This window comes from Sander lucioperca, chromosome 17 (assembly GCF_008315115.2).
Source record: "Sander lucioperca isolate FBNREF2018 chromosome 17, SLUC_FBN_1.2, whole genome shotgun sequence".
Classification (NCBI taxonomy): domain Eukaryota; kingdom Metazoa; phylum Chordata; class Actinopteri; order Perciformes; family Percidae; genus Sander; species Sander lucioperca.
The window spans coordinates 4,783,457-4,805,038 of record NC_050189.1 but is presented as its reverse complement, the minus strand read 5'-3'; the positions used below and the strand labels follow the sequence as shown (position 1 = coordinate 4,805,038).

At 40.4% G+C, this 21,582-nt stretch overlaps 1 protein-coding gene across 6 annotated transcripts in view; it reads left to right on the top strand.

Annotated features, from left to right (window-relative positions):
• chd3 (chromodomain helicase DNA binding protein 3) overlaps positions 1 to 21,059 on the top strand; it is a 48,898-nt gene extending 27,839 nt beyond the window's left edge. For 4 of the 6 annotated variants that reach the window (XM_031289814.2, XM_031289818.2, XM_031289812.2 and 1 more), the window contains exons 30-40: positions 862 to 1,024; positions 1,132 to 1,289; positions 2,037 to 2,235; positions 2,372 to 2,455; positions 2,558 to 2,689; positions 3,633 to 3,741; positions 4,687 to 4,819; positions 7,335 to 7,530; positions 9,736 to 9,899; positions 10,216 to 10,342; positions 13,273 to 14,560. In XM_031289814.2, the coding sequence (XP_031145674.1) occupies positions 862 to 1,024; positions 1,132 to 1,289; positions 2,037 to 2,235; positions 2,372 to 2,455; positions 2,558 to 2,689; positions 3,633 to 3,741; positions 4,687 to 4,819; positions 7,335 to 7,530; positions 9,736 to 9,899; positions 10,216 to 10,342; positions 13,273 to 13,535 (1,728 nt within the window). In that variant the 3' untranslated portion in view covers positions 13,536 to 14,560. Of the gene's footprint in view, positions 1 to 861; positions 1,025 to 1,131; positions 1,290 to 2,036; positions 2,236 to 2,371; positions 2,456 to 2,557; positions 2,690 to 3,632; positions 3,742 to 4,686; positions 4,820 to 7,334; positions 7,531 to 9,735; positions 9,900 to 10,215; positions 10,343 to 13,272; positions 14,561 to 19,378 lie in introns of those variants that run through there. The other 2 variants (XM_031289815.2, XM_031289816.2) reach the window with 2 other exon arrangements.
• The last annotated feature ends 523 nt before the right edge of the window (positions 21,060 to 21,582 follow it).

The window sequence follows — 21,582 nt, the reverse complement described above, 5'->3', positions numbered from 1 at the left end:
TCCAATCTGAGTTTTCTGTTACACGACTAAAACAACTTTTGAACGTACACACATTCCACCACAACAAGCTCCTTCCCGAGGCTATTTTGCAGCGGCACCGTGCGGAGCTTAGCGCCGCCCATGGCGATTGTGATTGGTTTAAAGAAATGCCAATAAACCAGAGTACGTTTTTCTTCCATCCCGGAATGATGTGTGGACTCACCAGATCCTCTTCCACAGCGTTGTGGAGGAGGGAAGCGAGACTACAATAAAAGCCACCCCAGTTTGCATTAGCAGTAACTTCTAATATGATGGAGAGTGGAAATCAACATTTAAAAAATATTCTAAATACTAAAACTGGATTACAATACAGTACATCCTGTGAATCCCTCATGTGTACACTGGTACACTGGTATATAGAGAGATAATTACTGAAAATAAAAACATTGAATGGCTATTGCTGAAAAAAACGTAAATAGTACCAAAAACAGGGTTTTGCTTTCATGAAAATCTTAAGGACCATAACTTCAATAGGGCACCTCCATATCAGCAGGCTGTCTACAGGCCCATATGAAGTAGTAAAATGTCTTTAGTCTAAATAAAATGTCAGACGTCTTTTTCTAATGAAGAAATCAACCATGACATCTTGAAAGATGTTCTGGTTACCCCTGCTAGTTTACTTGGATTTATCCAAACATCTCCAATCCAGTTTTCAGTCCAACTTGTTGAAACCTGCTGACATCCCGATCTGCTATCTATGCCAGGGGGAATGTATGATTTACTGCCTGGCGAGCAGAGCATGTGGGTGGTGAGTTTAAATAAGGTGGGATTAGGTAAAGTGAGCGTGTGCCAAGCTTGCCAAGCTGAGTGTTTTGTGTCCAGATCCAGGAGTTTGAGCACATCAACGGGCGGTGGAGCCTTCCAGAGCTCAAGCCTGAGGTCATCATAAACAAATCCTCCTCCAGGGCCTCCTCTCCTGCCGTGAAGACCACCACGCCCACCCCCGAAGCCAGCTATAACAACACACCTTGTACCTCAGAGCCAGGTAACCAAACCTACACGGCCACATTCACCAGATCCAGCAGGGGGCACTCCGTGTAAAGGGCACCAGATAAAGTTGGAGATTAATCTACCCATATTGTTTATGTGCAGCGACCCCTGCTCCATCAGACAAGCTGGAAAAGAACGGAAAGGAGGGAGAGAAGGACAAAGAGGAAGGCGAGGCCCAGTCTGACAAAGAGAAAGTGAAGGAGAAAGAAAAGGATGAGGGGAAAGAGGTGGACAGCAACAGGACTGAAGAGCCTGAAGAGGTGGGACACTGTTAGCTAAAACACCTACATACTGTGGTTTTCAGAGGCCAGTTAGTGTCTTCTTCATCAGCCAATTAATTTTTTCTTGTCTATTTTCATATAAAGTTCTGATTTTTGCATTTTATGTAAGATGTGCAGTATTCTTTAAAAATAGTTTTAGGCCTCCTTTTAAGTCACACACACATATGTACCTGTTTTTTGCATGCATTTTTCTCCAATTCCCATAGACTTTACATTACTTTAAACAATTCTCCAATGCATGCCATTGTTTTTTTAAATGGTTTTCTTCCTTCCAGTCGGTTTCTGTTGACTTTCATACAGCTTGAAAATCCAATCCTACATTTGTATTGTGTGGCAATGAGTGCAGAGTTCAAATAATCCATACTTTCAGTTGAATTATAGCGGCATTTTCACATCATGAAAAAATCAATGGAATCTGCCTGTAAGGTAAAAAAAAAGAAAAACAAAACCTCTACAGCATGCTCTGGAAAATAGTCATCCAAAATGTTAAGTATATGGAATTAATAGCAAAATGGCTACAACATACAAATACACTGATGTGGTCTGTTTAATGAAGTACAAATAGAATAAGATGTGAACTTAATAACAGGAATAAAAATGAATAATGATTGAATTCTTTTTTTTTTTTCAAAGAATTTTTTCAGTTCTGTAGAAGCTTGACATTTGAAGATACACAACAACAAAAACGACTCAGTAAGTGATGGCATATTGTGTTACTTTCCATAGCTTTCCTCCACGACAAGAGACACATCCCAAAATGCATCCCCTAGTCAAAAAAACGAAGGCAAAGAGGACAGCGACATGAAAAAAGAGGAGAAGAAGGAAACAACTGACATTTCAGCTGCCACAACAGAGGAGAAAAAGGTACAAGAGGAGAGTAAAGAAGAGAAAAAACAAGACACAGAGGTCAAAGAAGAGAAATCAGGTAAAAACAAAAACACAGAAAAGAAACTTGAGAAGTAAGTAAGATCAAATCCGACGTGCACAAACAGACGAAGAAGGTTTGTGTGGAGTAATGTTACAAGTCCTTGCTAATTAAATGTTTTTTTTCCCTGCAAAAGGAGAAAAGCTGGGGGAGGAGACACTCACATCAACTGAAACGACCGATGCAAAGGATAAGACCGAGGTGTCTGATGTGAAGAAAGGTATACGCTTCACGGTCTGTGATAGTAAGCTGCCATGAATACACAAGCAAAACGTTTTTTTTTGCTAATAATAAATATATTTGCCGTCTTACTCAAAAACAGAGGAAGTCAAAGGTGAAAAGGATGCTGGGAAAGAAGTCAGAGCAGCAAGGGAGGATGCACCCAAGGGTAACGGGAGGCCTCCCATTGAGCGACCTCGCTTTATGTTCAACATCGCAGACGGGGGCTTCACCGGTCAGTACTGATTTACCTGCAGTGGTTGTGGAATAGATTCAGCTGGTCTATGTAGTAGTGTACGTACAGGAAGGCATTTTAGGATTCTACATAGGGCACTTAGGTAACTTTCCCTAACTTCGCTGTACTTCATCTCTTTTAACAACTTTAACCAGCTATGTTTAGTTCTTCAACATTCATCATGGGCATTTTAGGTGGTCAACTAGTTATCAGCAGGTTTGCCAATCAGAAAGACAATTATTTTGCATAAACTGTGATTAGAAAATTAAAGTTATTTTTTTATTTTTTTTTTTATATATAAAGTATCCCTAAAAATGACCTTTCCCCCCCCCCCCAGGCACTTCTATTTTATTAACAGTTAAGTTGGATGTATTGGAGCTTTCAGAAAAACCTGAGTTTCCCAGTCACAATTTTGACTTGGATGTTGAGAAGAACGTCAGAAACTGGTAATCATTGGAACTCAGATATGACATGAACACAACAATAGCCTCTTGCTAAGGTGGAAGTGATAACACCTGGGAAGGGTGCAAGAACTGCATCCCCATTCATTAGATACACAAAGAACTATCAACATGATTCAAAACATAAATGTAATAGCATAAACACTTTAAGATTTTAAGATTGGGAAGATTTTTTTTTCTTATGTAAAATTACTAGAGAATCCCTGAAAGCTAAGGAGAGAAAGGTGAAAAGGTGAACATAACTTAATAGCTAATCCAAACAAGTGACTAAGCAGTCTAAACAACATCAAACTCCCAACTAAAAACAGAAAAACATTCCCCTTGCTTTCCAGAGCTTAGGTACAAAAGCCAAAATGATCTCCACATTGAACACAAATCCAGAAAAGCTCTTTGTGCCGTGGAAACACCTGCAGCCAGGTTTCAGCTAGCTAAGCACTTTGAGACCAGCACCATTTTTAGCTTGTGTTGGATTCACCCCACAGAGCTGCACACTCTCTGGCAGAATGAGGAGCGAGCTGCCATCTCCTCGGGGAAGATGAACGAGATCTGGCACCGCCGACACGACTTCTGGCTGCTGGCGGGAATCGTGATGTATCCTTGACGGCAGGTGCCCGAGCGATGACCCCAATGTGTTTATTTTTCTATAAGCCGGCAGAAGCCCAGCGTAATAAGTCAACAACCTGCCAGCCAGAGCTCGGTAAACAGCAAACTGTGTCTGCTGGAAGCCAATGTAGTGGGTCATTTAGTTCATGTTGTTCCCTCTATTATGGTAATTAGGCCATGCTGCATGCAACATTCACATTAGACTGTTTTCATTATTCTGCAAGCTAATCATGAGGCCTAGTTAGACTGAAATAAAAGGGAAGAAATTATTTGTTTCAGAAGCTGCCTAGGGCCTATTTGTGCTAAAATAACTGCAATTTTGTGTTTTAAGAAGATTAAATGAATCCCCGTCAAAAACCAATGTTCTGCTTAAAGGAATAGCTCAACATTTTGGGCTCAACATTTGCTTCCTTTAAGGGTCAGATTGATACCACTCTCATGTCTGTTTCTAAACTTGGCATAAAGTGGAGGCGGGGGGAAACAGCTAGCCTGGATCTGTCCAAAATAGCCTCCCAAGGATACATATGGTTGTTTTTACATTTCTGTTTGTGAACTTTTTAGTTGTAATGAGTTACAGCATGCAAATTAGTGGTCTTTAAAGGTCCTGGTAGGCAGATTTTGTTACCTAGAGGCAGGTTAGCTGGTTCCAGTCTTTATGGTAAGCGAAGCCAACTTGCTGCTGGCTATAACTTTCTATTGAATGGAGTGGCATAGGTCTTCTCGCCTAACTCTTGCAAAGATTGTGAAATAGTGTATTTCCCAAAATGTCAAACTATTTCTACTACTTAATTTGTATGTGCTTCATAACTTTTCCATTGGAGAAATAATCTGAAAACCTTCTGTGTTTAGCTTCATTGTTACTTTTACCACACAGTGCTGCTTCACACTGCCTCTTACCCAAAAGTGTTACGTGACCCTTGACTCTTGTGCCAGTCACGGCTACGCCCGGTGGCAGGACATCCAGAATGACCCCCAGTTCGCCATTGTCAACGAGCCTTTCAAATCGCAGGCGAACAAAGGCAACTTCCTGGAGATGAAGAACAAGTTCCTGGCTCGACGCTTCAAGGTAAGACAAGACGTCTACAACTTGACTTTCAGAAGTGGAGACACCAGATTTATTTATTCTTCCTCATAAGAAATCCATTTTCCCATGAAAGTCACCAAACTTTGCACAGTCCAGTCCTGTGCCAAACTTATCAGTCAGAGTCAAACTGCAGCCCCAATTACGCAGAAACTTTGCCCTGCTTTTACCCAGTAGCAATCTACTTTCTTTTCAAAAACTGCAAAACTTCTTAAACCTATCTTCTCACACATTTTTGGCTCTATTGACACCAATCTTTTGGAATTCATCTCCACGCTGTCCTCCACAAATTTTCCATTCAGATTTTCGATTTATCAAAAATTGAGCCCACAGTGCATTAAAACGTTTTACTGTATATAGTAGTGTAAACAAATGCGGCAATTTCTTGCAAACTAAATCTTTGATGTTATTTATTGTTCATATCAAAAAATTCACAACATTTTAAGGTCACTGTAGATTTTTTTTAACAATGTTTTTATTAATGTTTCATTGCAAATACAATTTTTTAACTGAAATGCTCAGCTCATTAGTTTGTGTCCTAGGTGTACTCTATTATGCTGTGGAGATCGAAGGCACATAAAATCAGAGATATTTTAATTTTAGAAGATCCTTGGGCATACTCAACGTGAGGAGCAGGAATGTCTGCGTGTGGCACTTCTGCTGACAGAACCCTCTTGTATTTGCCATTTTTATCCTCTTCCTCTTCTCCATTCACCGCTTTTTCCTTTTCCTCTTCGAAATGCTCGGCCTCAACCATTGCTGTGGAGCAGCTATAATTTTATTGATTTTTTTCTGTACCAATAACATAATGATATTTCTTCCAGTACCTATGTTTCTCTACAAAAACCCTTTTTTTCATTAACAAAAGAACCAAATGTTTTCAAACATTAAAAACAAGAACTTTGGGCGCATGGGTAGCTCACTTGGTAGAGCGGGCGCCCATATATAGAGGTTTACTCCCCGACGCAGTGGCCGCGGGTTCGACTCCGACCTGTGGCCCTTTGCTGCATATCATTCCCCCTCTCTCTCCCTCTTCATGTCAACAGCTGTCCTGTACAAATAAAGGCCTTAAAATGCCCCAAAAAAAATCTTAAAAAAAAATAATTGGCAAAATTTAGATTTCAATTAAATTTCAACTATGACTAGCCATTCAAAGCCAACTTTCAGGACAGTTTTCAATACTCTGTGCTACAGACACATTTCGGTGCCAGCCCTACTTCTATGCAAACAAACTATTTTAGGAACATTTCAGTGTCTTCCATCACCTGACTTGTTTGATGGTCGGATGACAGATGCCCCTAGACCCACATTTTGGCTGGATGGTGTTGCTGACCGCTGCATTTCTGGAACAGCTCTCATCCTGTTTTTTAGCGGCTCACATGTTTCAGATCCTGCCCTCAACATCCTCATTTACTGTATCTCTGTCTCTTAAACATTTCTCGTTATCTCTCTTGTTAAATTATTGGAGTTTTTTTTGTAAATCTGCCATCAAGAATGCACAAGACAGCACAAAATAAATCTCTTTCACACAAAATGATCCTTAGTATGTTTTTAGTTGTAATTGGTTGTGTAACACAATGTCATTTTTTTGCAACACGTTTACAACAAATAACCACTTTTTGTTTTACTGGACAACACACAAATAACTAAATCACTGTATGAAGCTCTATTTCCCTTAAAATGCTTGCATTACTGTCATCATGCTAACCAAGAAAGAATATTGGAGCAGTTTTCAGAGAGAATATAATAAGAGTAGGTTGCAAACAAAGGGAAGAATCAGACTTATCAGAGCTTTTAAGCCCTGTGTTGTAATTTCTGTCTGTTTAAATGAAATGTAAAATACAGATTTGTCAGTTTTCCTTTGATTAGAAATGTGGGTTTCATCTAAAATTTGCTCATTTAAATACATTTTTTTTTATATCAGTTAGTGTTTTTGAAGCAGAATTTATTTTCACCAAGTAGCTCGTGTTGTAAGGGAATTTAGTTTTTTCATTAGACGTATTGCTAGATGCACTGATTCATTAAATGTCTTGAATGCAGTGTGCAAGAATCTACTTTTCTACAAGATACCGAGCTCTTCTGTGATCACTAACCCTGCATAAGAAATAATTGGTGTATCTCTCTCATTCTCCTGCTGTTTATACTTTTTTTTTCCTTAGCAATATAGATATTCGACATATTAATATAAATCACAACAATAAATAGTGTCTCATAAAGTCACCCTATTTGCTAAAATAAACACCAGTATTTGGTACGGACCTTTGACTGCTCACAGAAACAACTTCTAAAGATCCGAATACTGAAAATGTGTTCCGTTTATATTGATATTGATGAACATACTGTTTATATTGAAAATACATTATTACATCTTGAACAGTCACGTAATATGTGCTCCCCGGTTTGTAGATGTACATAAAATCTGACCAAACGTTAAAAAAAGAGAAGTGAATGATTGTGGTTCACTTCTACTTGACATCAGTATGACCCTCTTGTCCTCCAGCTGTTGGAGCAGGCGCTGGTGATAGAGGAGCAGTTGCGACGGGCGGCCTACCTGAACATGACCCAGGACCCCAGCCACCCGGCCATGGCCCTCAATGCGCGCTTTACAGAGGTGGAGTGCCTGGCGGAGTCACACCAGCATCTCAGCAAGGAGTCGCTGGCGGGCAACAAGCCAGCCAACGCTGTCCTGCACAAAGGTCAGGGATAATGGGATGAGACCAATAATTAGGGTTAAAACCATCAGCGTCGCCAGGTCATTTTTCCAGGGCCTCAGCCCTGTATGTCATTTTAAATGTAGGCAACACAAAGTTTAGGTGGCAATACTATTGCTACATTTTGTTTAAAGTTCCTGTGACGTGATGTTTACAGTCTATGGTTCAGGCTTAAACACACAGAGCTCTGAAGCAGACCTGTGCGTCGAAAAAAAAGACGAGCAGCGTGACTTCCGTGGTCTGTGCAGCTTCAGGTAATCATAAAGGACGCGCTCTGCTGTGGACATGCTGCGGCAGATGTGTCGCCATGTATTTGTGCTGTAGTTTCGGTTTTCCACCTCCGATGTGAAGCAGTGTTCAGCCGCTTCCCTAAACTTTGTCTCATTCAGAGACCAGAGTCTCATACAGGGCTCTGTGTCTGTCAGAAGCTCTGAGATCTACCATATCAGCAGAGCAATCACGTAATGTACAGCAGACTATGGTGCAGGTAGATTATTTCCTGAAATATTGTGACTGTATTCTTAATTCGTAATATTTATTTTTCTCAAAATATCCCAACTCCTCCAAAGCCAGAGAACACAGATGGGATGAGTTATATTTTGAATGTGCAGAATGTTATGAACATGAGCAGAAATCTTGTTGAAACACATCTGAAATATTACAGTCCAGGGGTTTATGAATTAATTAAAATTAATTCATGTTTCATTCACATGACCAAGTGCCACATGCCACATGCACATTAAAAAGGTTTCTTCATCAACAAAAGAGGAGGGAGGAGTAGATCATGCCTACATGTGGGTTGACTCAGCAGAGATAACATTACATGAGAAAAGTTGATCTACAGGAGAATAAATATTTGAAAAGAAATACAGAATGCCTGAGAGCCTTACTGCATTATATTCCATTATGTTTTATATTTATTTTATTTATATTGTGAATTGTCACCTATGTTGCCCTTTACATACATTATAAAGATATTTCCAGCATAATTTGATGCAGAAAAAGTTAGAAATAGGTGATAAAAATTCACCAGAATGCAGGAAATTAAGTGTTTAATGCTCAAAATGTTCTGAGCTGAAATGACATACACTGGCTATTAACAAGCTGGGCAAGCCAAACGTTTTTGTGATCTGCTCTGCGTTCATTACATTCACTTGGTTTAAATGGGTCTGGGCTAAGCCCCCAACATCCTCAAGTCCTAGAAACGCCCCTGGTTAAAACTCTCTTCTTCTTTATCTGTCTGTACAGTTTATAAAAAAAAAAACTCATTTAAACAGAGACAGGCAAGCAGATTTAGACAAAGTGGGAGAGATTGGCAAACAGATAATCACAGGTGTAGAATAAAAGAGAGAAACGCATCAACACATCTCTCAGCTGTTGTGCAATCAGTCTTCCTTCCTGCAGAGACCATATCACTCTGCCTGAAGCTGACTTTAGTAAAGCCAAGCAGATAAGCTTACACACTGTTAAGCGATAGCTCCAAACATTTCCTCACTGGCTCCCTGGCAAGTCTGTCCATGTTCATATTGTCGAAATGTAACATGCTCAGTGCACTACTGTTCTGGTTTCTGTCTTGTGTTTGTGCATGTAACAATGCTGAACTAAACAAATGCTTAAAGCATATTTATCATATTGCAAAGTGACTCTGCTAGTTTCTTATTGGTGATTAATTTCATGTGGGATGTAATGACAAGAGTGACAAGATAATAAAGGATGGGAAAAGAAATCTCTTGTAAAAATACTCCCTTTTTTTGGAATTATAAAGCCCCAAAAACTTTGTTAAGATGAGAAAATACTATTAATAGACCCTGTAAAAGATAATATAACTAATAACAACCTTATAAAGAACTAGGAAGACAAATTTTTTTTGTGTGTGTGTGTGCAGAAGTTGTCAATCTCAACGGTTTCTTGAGTTGAAGTGACCCTGGACACAAATGGAATGGAATAATATAACCCTTTCTTTACTTTCCAGTGTTGTTACTGAAGTAACTAAATACATACCAGCTCCTGAGCCTCAACCTTCAGAAGGAAACCGACACTATTTTCTGCATTAATCAATAAAGCATCCAAAAAAAGTATCAAATGATTAATAAGAGGCGCAAAAGAAGCAGGAAGTAGAAGCTAAAATGTGAAAATATAGTTTAGAAGTGAACACGTAGTAGTTGTTGATGTTTGTTGTTGTCATTGCAGTGTTGAACCAGCTGGAGGAGCTGCTGAGTGACATGAAGGCCGACGTGACCCGGCTACCGGCCACGCTGTCCAGAGTCCCACCCATCGCCGCCCGTCTGCAAATGTCCGAGAGGAGCATCCTCAGCCGACTGGCCAGCAAGGGCACTGAGACGCACACGCCCCCGGTTAGCAGCCTGCACACACACACACACACACACACACACACACACACACACAAAACATTCACAAGTTGAAACCTGCTCGAGCTGCCTGCATTCAGTGGAAAACTAATAGATGGAGGACGGCCAATGAAAAGACGGGGCCTATTATCTTGTCACCCACCTGTGGATTTTCACTCCACAACCGTTTAGTCAGCAGATTTCTTTTGTCAGCTTACATAACTTAAAAGTGGTTTGTCTCGTTTATCTTATTGTTATACCCTCTATTTTCATAAATCACAACCTACATGCACAAAAAGAACACTTGTCTTCCTCTGTGCAGCCCATACCTCCAGGACCCTACGCAACCCCTCACAACTACGGAGCCCACTTCACCCCCGCCCCTCCGAGCGCCCTATACATGGGAGGGGCCAACTACAGTCAGATGCCGCCCGGATCCTTCATATCAGGTCAGTGTTTGAAGCTCCATCATGTGAGAGTCATTTCAGTCTTCACCTGCAGAGAGAGAGAGAAAGAGAGAGAGAGAGAGATCCAGTCAGTAAGATCAGAAGGTATTAAGGCATCCATAATTATAGGATTATAGGATTCAAGATAATTTACACAAGCATACCAGTTTGATCTGTTTGACAGTTGGCAAGCTGGCAGTTTAAGCCAGATTTCTGCTTCCTTGCGGAGGTGAAGAGTTCCCGTGTATATCCCTGTGTGTCTTCTACCTGGTGATAGAAGATAATTATGGGAAGATTTGGACAGGAAATGGCTTTACTAGATCAAGCAGAAAATACAAATTGAAGAAAGTAAACATGTTTAAAAGGGCACTCCACCAATCTTACACATGACACTTGTAATGAGAGGAGTACTACTCGGCCTGTGAAAACTGTTGTGTAATGTCTCTTGAGGGGAAAATAACCCTGATGATGTCATATTCTTTTTAATGCCTCTTTTGCAAGTCTCACAACTTTGTGGAAATGAAATACTAAAGCAGTGTAGTGCACCTTTAGGTTCAGTTTGTGTTAGACGATTTCAGCAAGGAGGACTGCACACAATTACTTTACTCACCCTATCACAAAATATTTTTTTATCTAACATTACTGAAAGGAGACAAGTACTGAGGGATACCTCGGTTTTGTTGTACAATTTCTTTTTTATCAACAATCTCTAGCAGGATCAGAAATCTATAAGAGAAAACAAGCAGACCAAGCTCGCTAATCACAGTTCATGTGGTTTCTGTAGCCTCAGCGTGCAGTTCTGTGCACATCAGCTCCAGCAGAGCTACAGAGCCTCCACGACACCCTGACAGAGACGCACAAATCCAGCTTCAGAGATCTGGGCTTGATTACTTGGCAACTTGCACTGATGATGGACAAAACCAGTCCAAAATGTTGCGTCTATTTAAAGATATCATCTGAGGAATTTCATCTTTATATGGTTATGTTGTTGCGGAAAAAACATTCAGTTAGGAGAATCAAAATTACTGACTCTGGGAAATGTCTTTCCACGATAGTTTTGTGGTTGAGTGCAGTTATTTAACTCTTAAATTTCAATTTAATCCTTAAATATGTGGAGCAAAGAACTACCTGATGGCTTCTAAAGCAGCACTGTTTTAAGCACTTTGAGCAGACACTTTATCTCCCTGAGCAGCTTTGTGAAGTTGTGAAACCTGCAAAAATCCAGAAAGGAGTCCATATTGGAAAAACACATCTGTGGCAGACTTTCTGATGTGGCTGCCAGATAGACACCTGAAATAGACATTACCAAAATCAAACACAAAAGTGCTGCACTGCTATATTAAGGCATTTTCATCTCTTAACATGTCCAACCTCAAAACCAATACTCAGCAGTAACAACATATTGTGCAACAATAAAGCACAGTCTGGAGTGCTATCAAACCTGTCTGAGGAGTATTTTCTTTTTCAAGCATCTTTATTTTCTCATGTGAAGTCCTATTGTGGCTCTCATTACTTACTGAGTTAAAAGATTTAGAATTTAAGTCATAAAAAGAAAGAATCTGTTCTGTTTTGGCCTCTTGTCCAACTCTTCTTGCCTGCAGTCTGTCAGAGCGCAATGGCAGTTAGTGAATTTATTTTCTCGTAATTAGTTTGGTAACAGCATATGCTCACCAGACGCAATCTCCGCTCTGCATGTGTATTCGTGTTCGGAGATGTTTAGATAGCAGCGATGTGGCAGAGATAACTAGTAAAACCTGATATTCCCCAATAGCTTTGCCCTAAAAACCACAACACCCAGCTCTCTCAGTGCTGGGCCTGCCTTTCACTCAGTGTATCTTGATTTATGTAATTGTAGACTGAGACATCTGTCAAAAGCATTGCATTTTAGAGAGCCAGGGCCTATCTCTGAAAATGTCATTATGCTCTGTGTCTGGCCGTACCAAGAAAACATTCGGACTTTGTACCAAGGTATTTTGAGAGGGACAGAAACCGCAGAAGGAGTTTGGTTGTGTAAATGTCGTGTTGTGACTTGTGAACCGGTAGAGGGCTGGGCCCAGCGCTGGCTGTTCAGAAATAGTCGTGCTCGAGTTGTGTTGCTGCGTGGGTTTTGCTTGCGGGGGCCTCGCGGCGAGCAGCTGAGCTGAGCTGAGCACAGGCCGAGCTGAGCTCAGCGCAGTTTGAACGCCCTGAACTCTGGCAGGGCACAAGCATGCAGCAAATGAGGTCATATTTATGGTCTTGATTAGGGTCGCGCTGGTTCCTGACCTTTTTAGACTCAGGCAGGGAGGAAAAAAGTGAGCAGGAGAAATGGACGGAGTTAAAACAACACAATTCTCTGATTTCGTGACCTCCTAGCTTCCTTCCATTAATAGCCCTCCCCTGAGAGAAGCTCCCTCACTTGAGTACACAAAACATATCCAGAAATATGCATGTCTGCCGTGGCACTTTTAAACTACACATCTACTGCTTTAGCTGCACTCTGTGAACTACAAAATGTAATGATACACCAAATGCTCCAATGAAGGATTGTTGCTGTCTCAATATCTCAGCATTTGCACTATTTTTTTAATTGCATTTTGGTAAACCTGTTTCAGCCATCTGTACTGCCATGAGGAAGCTACTCATCTGCACTAAAAGGAGTCCCACATTCTATAAAAAACTTCACCCTTTAGGGGCGTAGAAGTTAGGGAGATTGCCCTTCAAGTGGAGCACACTGGTTCAAGTCCTCATGTCTGCAAGCAGCCGCCCTGCTGAAGTGTCCTTGAGCAGAACAATGAACCCCCGCCAGCTCCAGTAGCTCCCCCCTGACCTCTGACCTCCCTGCAGAGGAGGGAGGCAAACTTAAATTCCCTACGGGGACCAGTAAAGTGTGACATTATCCTGCTCCCCTCTCCGAGTCTCCACTACAGTCTGCCGCTTGTCTGCCCTCACAGAAGCCGCCGCCGCTGCTGGGGCCACCGGGGGAGCTGCTTGGGGAGCCGCCGGAGGGCCAAACGCTGCTTGCCAGAAGACCAAGGAGCACGATGTGGTGCAGCGGCAGCGAGTGGTGGACCTTTGGAAGGACGGCAAGTCCGAGGGGGCCATCGGGCAGGAGCTGAGGATGCCCAAGTCCACGGTGCACAGCATCATCGTCAAGTACCGGCTCAGCAACACGGTGGAGAACCTGCCGCGCAACGGGCGACCAAAGAAACCCTGAGGAGACTCACAAAGAAGAGAGAGGTCATTTGGATAAAACATCCAGGAATTAAACAAAAACGGGACAGTGAAAGCTGAAAAGGAGAAACGAAAACCTGAATGCATGAAGAGGAAGTCCAAAAAGGATCCAAGGACAGAGCACTTTGACACTGCTGGAATGTGAGGAATATAAAGGGAGAAGTAAAGCTCACTGGATGGCTTGAATAAGGACGGGAGGCAAAAATGAGAGGACATGAAAAGTAAGAAGATGTGGCGGCACTTGAAAGAAAACAAGTAATCAACTGCAGAGAGGGTCACAATAAGAAGGGAGAGGTGAAAAGCTGGCTCTGAGATCAAGCACTAATGATGCGTGGGGGGGATGAGGCAGAGAGACAGGGGGGTTGGGGGGGGGGGAGAGCAATGACCTGTCTGGAACAAACAAATCCTCAAATAAAGAGAAAAGGCACTACTGAAAAAAATGCTCCAAAATCTGTCTTTGAAAGGGAAAGATGTCTGGACTGTAGAAGAATGGAAAAAAGATTGTATGTTAATGCAATCACAGGTTTTCAGGAATTCAGATATGAAGGCCGAAATGGAGAAAAATGCAACAAAGGAGGATTTTTTTTTTCTCCCTAAAACTCCTCAGACAGATTTTTTTTTCTGTTTCTCCCTCTGCGGAGAAAAAGATTTCCCCCCGGATCAATTCTTCATCCACCGGCTGACTGAACAAGCCTGTCCCCTCGCTCTGACCCTGTACTCCCTCATTCCTCCACAGTCCTTCACTCCTCAGTCTCTCTTTCTCAGTCTAACACATACACGCATATACATCTATACACTGTGGACCTCACACACAACCTGAAAACCTGCAAAGAACTTAATTCTGCTTAGTACAGGCAGATGAAATCCAAACTTGGAATAAAAAGGGATGAACTCAGATTATCTTGCAAAAAAAGGAAAGAAAGAAAAAGAGTTTTCTTTTTCCCATGGACTCTTTTGCCCTAGCATTCCTAAGTCCAACCAAGCATAGAAACAAGAACCATAGATATATATATAAAAAAAAGAAAAGTAGACGTTGCCTTTGTCAAACAGTCAGTAGCAACATTGCTCTGACCCAAGTGAGATGTATGTACTGTATTACGAAGCATATTTACTATTGCACCTTTTTTGTGGGGGGTCACTTAAAGGGGAATATCACTCCACTGAACTCACGTTTCCTATTTTTAAGCCTCATCACAGCAAATCTGTATTTATGAGCAGCTCTTCCCCAAAGCTAAAGACTGTAATCTGTCATCGAAAGAAAAAGGGGAGACTCACTTTGAAGCCTGAGGAGACATTTTCGTTCCTCAAGCTTCTTTTTTGTGACGGTGTGATGGATTCCACGCTGGAAAACGTCCCCTGATCCCCGAGAAAATAAAACACTCTGGACTGTGTCATCGTTTTTCCAGCTCAGTGTGTGTGCAGTAGAGCTGTACATCTTTGTGACACCCCAGACTAAAGAGAAGGGCAAACTCCTCTGCCTCGTTTCTGGAAGGTAGAGAGGTGAACAATCAGTTTCACAATTTTTCTAGGATGTATGAGTATGTTTAAGCTAAAATTGAGTGGTATTTCCCTTTAAGTCGGAAGGACATAAAGACCAGAGAAGTGTAACAGTGGGGCGGCCTGCAATGACAACTGTACTGTATGTATAAAGGTTGAGGAATGCTGTATGGGTGTGAAAAGTGTTTGTGTGCATGGTAGCACTGCCGTTTTTATCAAAACTAGGTATTGTTTAAAATGTACGATATTCGTGGCAATATGATACCTTTCTTTACTTATTCCAAAACAATACTTTTTTTTTGATACCGTACTTTAAGGAATATAAGAATGTTTATCGAGAAATAAGCTAAACTTTTCAAATGTTTAATTTTAACACAAAGCAACCATACAAGGATTTTAACAAAATACTGTCTAAAAGTAGTAAAATTATAACTTAAAGCTGCATGAATCAATATTTTTATGTGAAAAGAATTACTCATAATGACAAACCCACTGAGAATTATCACCCAACTCTGCAGTTCCTCTCAGCTTTACAGTACATTTTAGCATCTTTCAGCACATTGTTTTGGTTTTATGACCTACAATTATACTGTTTTGATTCAGTCTCACCAATCTCATCAACATCATTTCCAGCTGCAGGCAGCTGGTTAAGTAAAACAGTTCTGATAAAGCCACTGTACACTACCTGCTCAGTACCAAACAAAGTTAGTGACTAGCTAGTGAACATAGTGGAGTATGTAGCAGCTAAAGAGCCAGATAATTCCTTCAGGAGTTGGTGGGGACCAAAACAGAGCTAAAATTGCACTGCCTCTCAGTAGGTGCGTGGACAGAAGAATGTTTCCCAAGAAGGGAAATGAAAATTGAGCGGAAGTAAGTAGGAGGGGCGGAGCCAGGCTAGCAATACACAGCCTTAAAAGAACAACACAGAAGCATAGACATGCATGCAAATACAATTTTTTTACAGTGAAATCCTTGATTGATAATTTTACTTCCAAACTCTTGCAACACAATGATTTACGAACTCTTTTCAAGTCTCAGTTGGACAGACTATTAATTCTAAAATCAAAGTTGAGCTTTTTTCGTTCCTGAACAGTTGACAATCCAGAGGCAGAAGGTTCTTCCTGATGAAAGCTTTTGGCATAGATACACTCATGCAAAGCTTTTCAGCAAGCAAAAATGCTGCGTTTCCTGCCAAGATGGCAGCGTTCACTTCTATCAGATAGGCAGGACCTACAGGGAGAGACATGATGGCCAGGAATGTTTTTATTGCTTTTCTGAACTTGAACTGTCCTAGAGTTTTAGGCATAGTAGATGAATAATGGAATTCTTAGAGATACAGTATGTTCAGATGTGGGCTGTTGGATTTATCATATATTTACTCTAACTAAAATTATCACTGCCAACCTAATTTGGGACAAGAAAATGTTTATGTGTCTAGTCTGCTGCTACTGTGAAGCTGCAGGCAGCCTGCAGAGAGCGAGGGATCTGTATGGAGAAAGAGATAGAGGAGGAGTTTGGATGGACAGAGGTGAAGTATTGCAGAGTGAATTTGGCATCGTAGAGGGAATCTGTTGTACATTATCTGTTGTAACACAAGTGTCTCGTTGAATTCCTCCTCCTGTTTTATCTTCACCACTTCTTTACTTTATACGCCTGTTTTGTAGAGTCCAAGTCATACCGGATTTTTGTAAGGCCAATACTGAGATTATTTTTGATGAACAATTGCGGTCAGCGCTAACCTCGGGGACAACATTGTGTTTCATGTGACTGCTTCACAATAAAAGCCATCCTGTGTTTTGCTAGTTGAACGTTTTTAATGTGGAGCAACAGAAGTAGGAAACGTTACAGTTTGGGTTAAGAGAATGAACAGTGAACAGTGAGGCTGATATCGATGCAATTCATTTTCAAAACAAGCTTATACGCTGAATCACTTCATGTGAATCCCTCGTGTGTGGGTAGGTAACACTAACAATGAAAACTACTAAATAGTGAGGTAGTTACTGAATATGAAAACATTGGATGGCTATTTCTGAAAAAATACATGTTATCAAAAGCAGGCTTTGATTTCATGATAATCTTAAGGATTATAACTATAAGAGGAATTTTAAAAATTGACAAAAATAGATAGGCTTATTTTTTTAATTTTTTAATTTTCATTTTTTTATGAATCCTTAAAAGATAGATCCTTTAAATTAGTTTTTTGAACAATTATGACCGAAACATGTACCGAGCGGGACATTTTACAGTTGAAAAATGGATTTGTCAGCGCTCTCTGGTGGACAAAGTATGCAATCACATCTTTGCCATTGCCGTACGGCACTTTCTGGCTGTATTATTGGCTATGGCTACGTATCGGTCAGGCTTTTTTTCTGTTTTTGTCCTCTTCTAGAGCACTCTGCTGTTTTTTTTTTTCCATCTCATCATCGCTTACTTCTCTCTCTTCACTCTGTCTTCGCTCTGCACCCGTAATTCCTCGTGCTCTTTCACCCAGTCTTTACCTCGATTTGTTTTGCTTCTTATCAGATTTTGTCTGACACACACACACACACACACACACACACACACACACACACACACACACACACACAGACTCTGTCTCTCTTCTTTCTCTCTATCCTCTCAGTTGGCCTCCACTGGCGAAATGCCACATGTTCAGATAAGTGATCCCCGCTCTGGTACACACAAAGTTACAGCCCCCCCCCAAACGTCTTCAGCTCAATACACTCCTTATCGCATCTTTGATCTGCACAGGGGTGTTATGACAGTTTATTTTTTTCCCGTGGTGCAAGTGAGAGAAGTGCGCTGTTGGTCTATTCCTGGCTTTTTTTTGATAGGGGCTCTGAACTTGCTGTTCCACTCCCCCAGCAGATTCATGATAGCGCACAAATGTGGGAAGTTTAGCTGGCCAGCTGTGCAGTCGTGTAAAAAGAAGTTAATTTTCATGCATGTGTGCGTTTGTGTGTCTATGACTTTATGTGCGTGTGTGTGTGTGTGTGTGTGTGTGTGTGTGATTGTATTTACTCATTGTCGGCCTCACTTTCTCCAGGTTAAAAGTTTTGCATTTCTGGGGTTTTATTATTATTGTAAACATGATACTGTATATGTAATATGATATATTGATTTACTGTATTATGCAAGTTCGCTCATTAAAAAGATTATCAAAATATTATCAAGCAAGCCTTGCTGCTTCACTCTTTCATTATATTATGATACATTGATTGCATTATCATCAATAAACAAGACTGAGAGGATTGGCAGGTTTCCCCTCAGCACCAGAGATATTTTTAGAAACGGGCCGTATTTCCCATAAACTTTGCTGTATGTTGCAATAGAGGATGTTACTCCTTCCTGTTCCCCTTGTCAGCTCCACTGCAAAATATTTTGATTCCCTGAAGAGAATGGTACAATAAAATCAATTGTAAGTGGAAAATTGAAAAACATTCAGATTTTTAAAAGGAGTTGATTTTCTCCTAGATTACTTCCAGTAATTGAGAGAAATTGTGCACCAAGAAGAAATGTTTGGGGTTTGCGCTAAAAATTGTTTACTCATCTTTTTTATTATTATTTTGAGTCTGATCTTTTCCCCAATTTTCTTAATATTCAAAGTAAACCGATAATTACCCAGATTTGAAGTAAAAACTATTTGAGAATATGAAGAACAATAAGCATGTTTAATCTCTCTGTAATGGCCTGATTTACTGTAATTACACTATTGCCTCCATTGAAGTAAAAAATGCTAAACATACAGCACATGCAGCACATTTAAAACATTACATAACATGTACAACAATGAGTCTACCTGCTTGGAATACTTAAACACGTGCACCTGAGAAACATCCACAACTAGTAGGCTAGTAGTAGTAGTAGTAGTAGTAGTACATCCACAAACATTCCAGATGTCAAACCTACTGGACATTCACAATTATGCAAAAAGGCTCCCCCGCAAATTGAATCTACTGTATCCATAAATATCATTGTACATAGATATCCAAAAAATGTCCCAGCAATGTCTCAAACATACAGAACAGAGTCTCTGGACTAATGTTCTCTCTAAAGTTTTTTATGTTGTCAAAGGTCACTTTTGTTCATAAGTGGTCTTCACCAGCCCGAGCCTGTCATGAATGCCCAAAAGATGTTTAATAGCAGTATTGAAATATCTAAATTTGCGTATTTGAATTTGTGTGTTCGTATATCGTGAGTAAAAACAGTGTTTCATAGATAATCTTCTGTTTTCAGTCTGCGAGGAAAAACATCAAAACAAAGACAAGTTACATGTGGAACTGACTAAACGGAAAACTCAGACTGTGGCGTCTCTCTCTCCCCCTGCAGTGTTGAATGGTCCTCACATGTCTGTGAAGAAGGAGCGAGAAGCAGAGTTGCTTGTCAACCGGCGGGAGCAGCGCAGCGGAGAGGTCATCTGCATCGACGACTAGACCACACACACACACACACACACACACACACACACACACACACACACACACACACACACACACACAGAACCCCATTTGCTGCAAAGATATCTTCTCTCCAGAAAGTTTTGGTGGTAACACTGTTCAGAACATTGAACCACAGATCCAGTATTAAAACTAATTGACTAACTTATTAGGCTGCACTTATTGATCTGCTTGTGATTGTAGTTGCTTCATTCACACACACACACACACACACACACACACACACCTACGGTATACAGTCCATATTGTCTCTTGTGACCTTTTCTTGTCTGCCTCAAACCATTATACTCCTCATAAGCGGGCCTCTTCACACAGGCCTCCTACTCCTCCTCTTGGGATGCTTCTAACCTCATCTACATACACACTTACAGTTATTACACACACAACACTTACACACACAACTCTCAACCCACCTCAATCCTAAAAACCTTTAGATCTCTCAATAGACCATGTAACCTTCCCCTTCCTCCTCCCCTCGACAGGAAGCTGCATGTGAAACTAAAATCATTTCTACCGCCGCACTCCATCCCCTTAAGCATGCTCTAATCACAATAATGCTGTCTCGTGGAAGGGGGGGAGGGATGGTGTCAAGCTGTGCCTACAGTTTTAATACTGTTTCTAATTCTCCCTAAAGAGGCTGAACCTCTGATTTCTCAGTCCAAGCAGCTCCAAGCACAGCTCCAGGTATTCTTTTTTTCTTCTTTTTTTTCTGTAATAGTACATGTTCAGATAAAAACACGTGCAGCAAGGTATAATATGATAATTATATTCAGGACCACATTAAGTATTTGCCGCCATCCCATTTCGCTCCCCTGGTTCTAGTGTATGTAAAGAGCTTTGAGGTATTTTGGGGGTTTGCGACAACGTTATTTTTCAGAAACCTATGAATGTTTCTAACCTTTTCATAAGCAAGTAAGTGTTATTAAAACCCATCAATCACTCTAAACACTCCTCTTGACACCCCCTCCCTTTATCAATCTTTTTTTTTTCAAGTTTCTATTTCTTTATACAAAATCCTGTGATATACTTTACTCTCGCGGTTATGAGTATTGTCATCAATGTTGCCGTTGTTCTCGCTGTTGCTATTCGAGAAAAAGCTTCTACCAAATGAGAATTTTTTTTGTAACGAGAAATATGAAAAAACGATACAGTATGTGTGACACACAAACGCACCTCTTTGCCATGTTTGTCCTATATTACAAGAGAAAGCAAACGAAGAAGTTGAGCTAACTTCAGAGGTAGATATATTACAAGAAAACTTGTTTTTCTTGCTTACATTTTTAGATTTGGGGCTTGCAAATGACATGAACATACATAGAAAATATGCCATATGTAACCCTAAATGCTTCTATGAGCAGAAAGAAAATACTATCTAACCCCAGTAAAAATACACGGTTATTATCTGGAAAATTGAAGGCTGGAAATACATTTTATATACTGCAATCATTGAAAAACGCCTTAATAAACATAGCTGAACAAATGTAAAGTCATCAAACTGAATTAAGAACCTGATGTCAATCTGTAAATCCTAGTCAGTCTGCTTTAAATTGAAACTAAAAAAGATAGCTACTGTTAGGAGTTAATTTATCTTGTAAATCCCGGACATTTTACACTGATCTTCCCAGGTAAAAGTCCATTTTACAAATTATGTTTCATACTAAAGTTTTTGCAACCCCTGAAATTAAATGTTAAAAGCGCACTTAGTTCTTTTTCTTTGTCCTCCCTCCAGAGTTTTGTGTTAATTTCTGGTATCTTGTGTCACTGTGTATGTAGTGGTGCTGATCAAATGATGAGTGGCAGTGAAACATGTCAATGATGATGCATCTCCTTTTTTGTTTTTTCTCTTTTTTTGTTTGTAATAAAATGAATTAAATGATAAAAAGCACTGTGTGGATTTTTTGTAATGGTGTTTATATTTTACACACACATTGTCAGTTGTTGGTTTTTGCCAGTAGTGCTAGCTAGTAGTATGGCTCAAGGGATGTCGGTTGGTCTATCATTTTGGCCCAGACTGAAATATCTAAGCAACTATTGGATGGATTGACATGAAATTTGCTACAGATATTGAAGTTATTC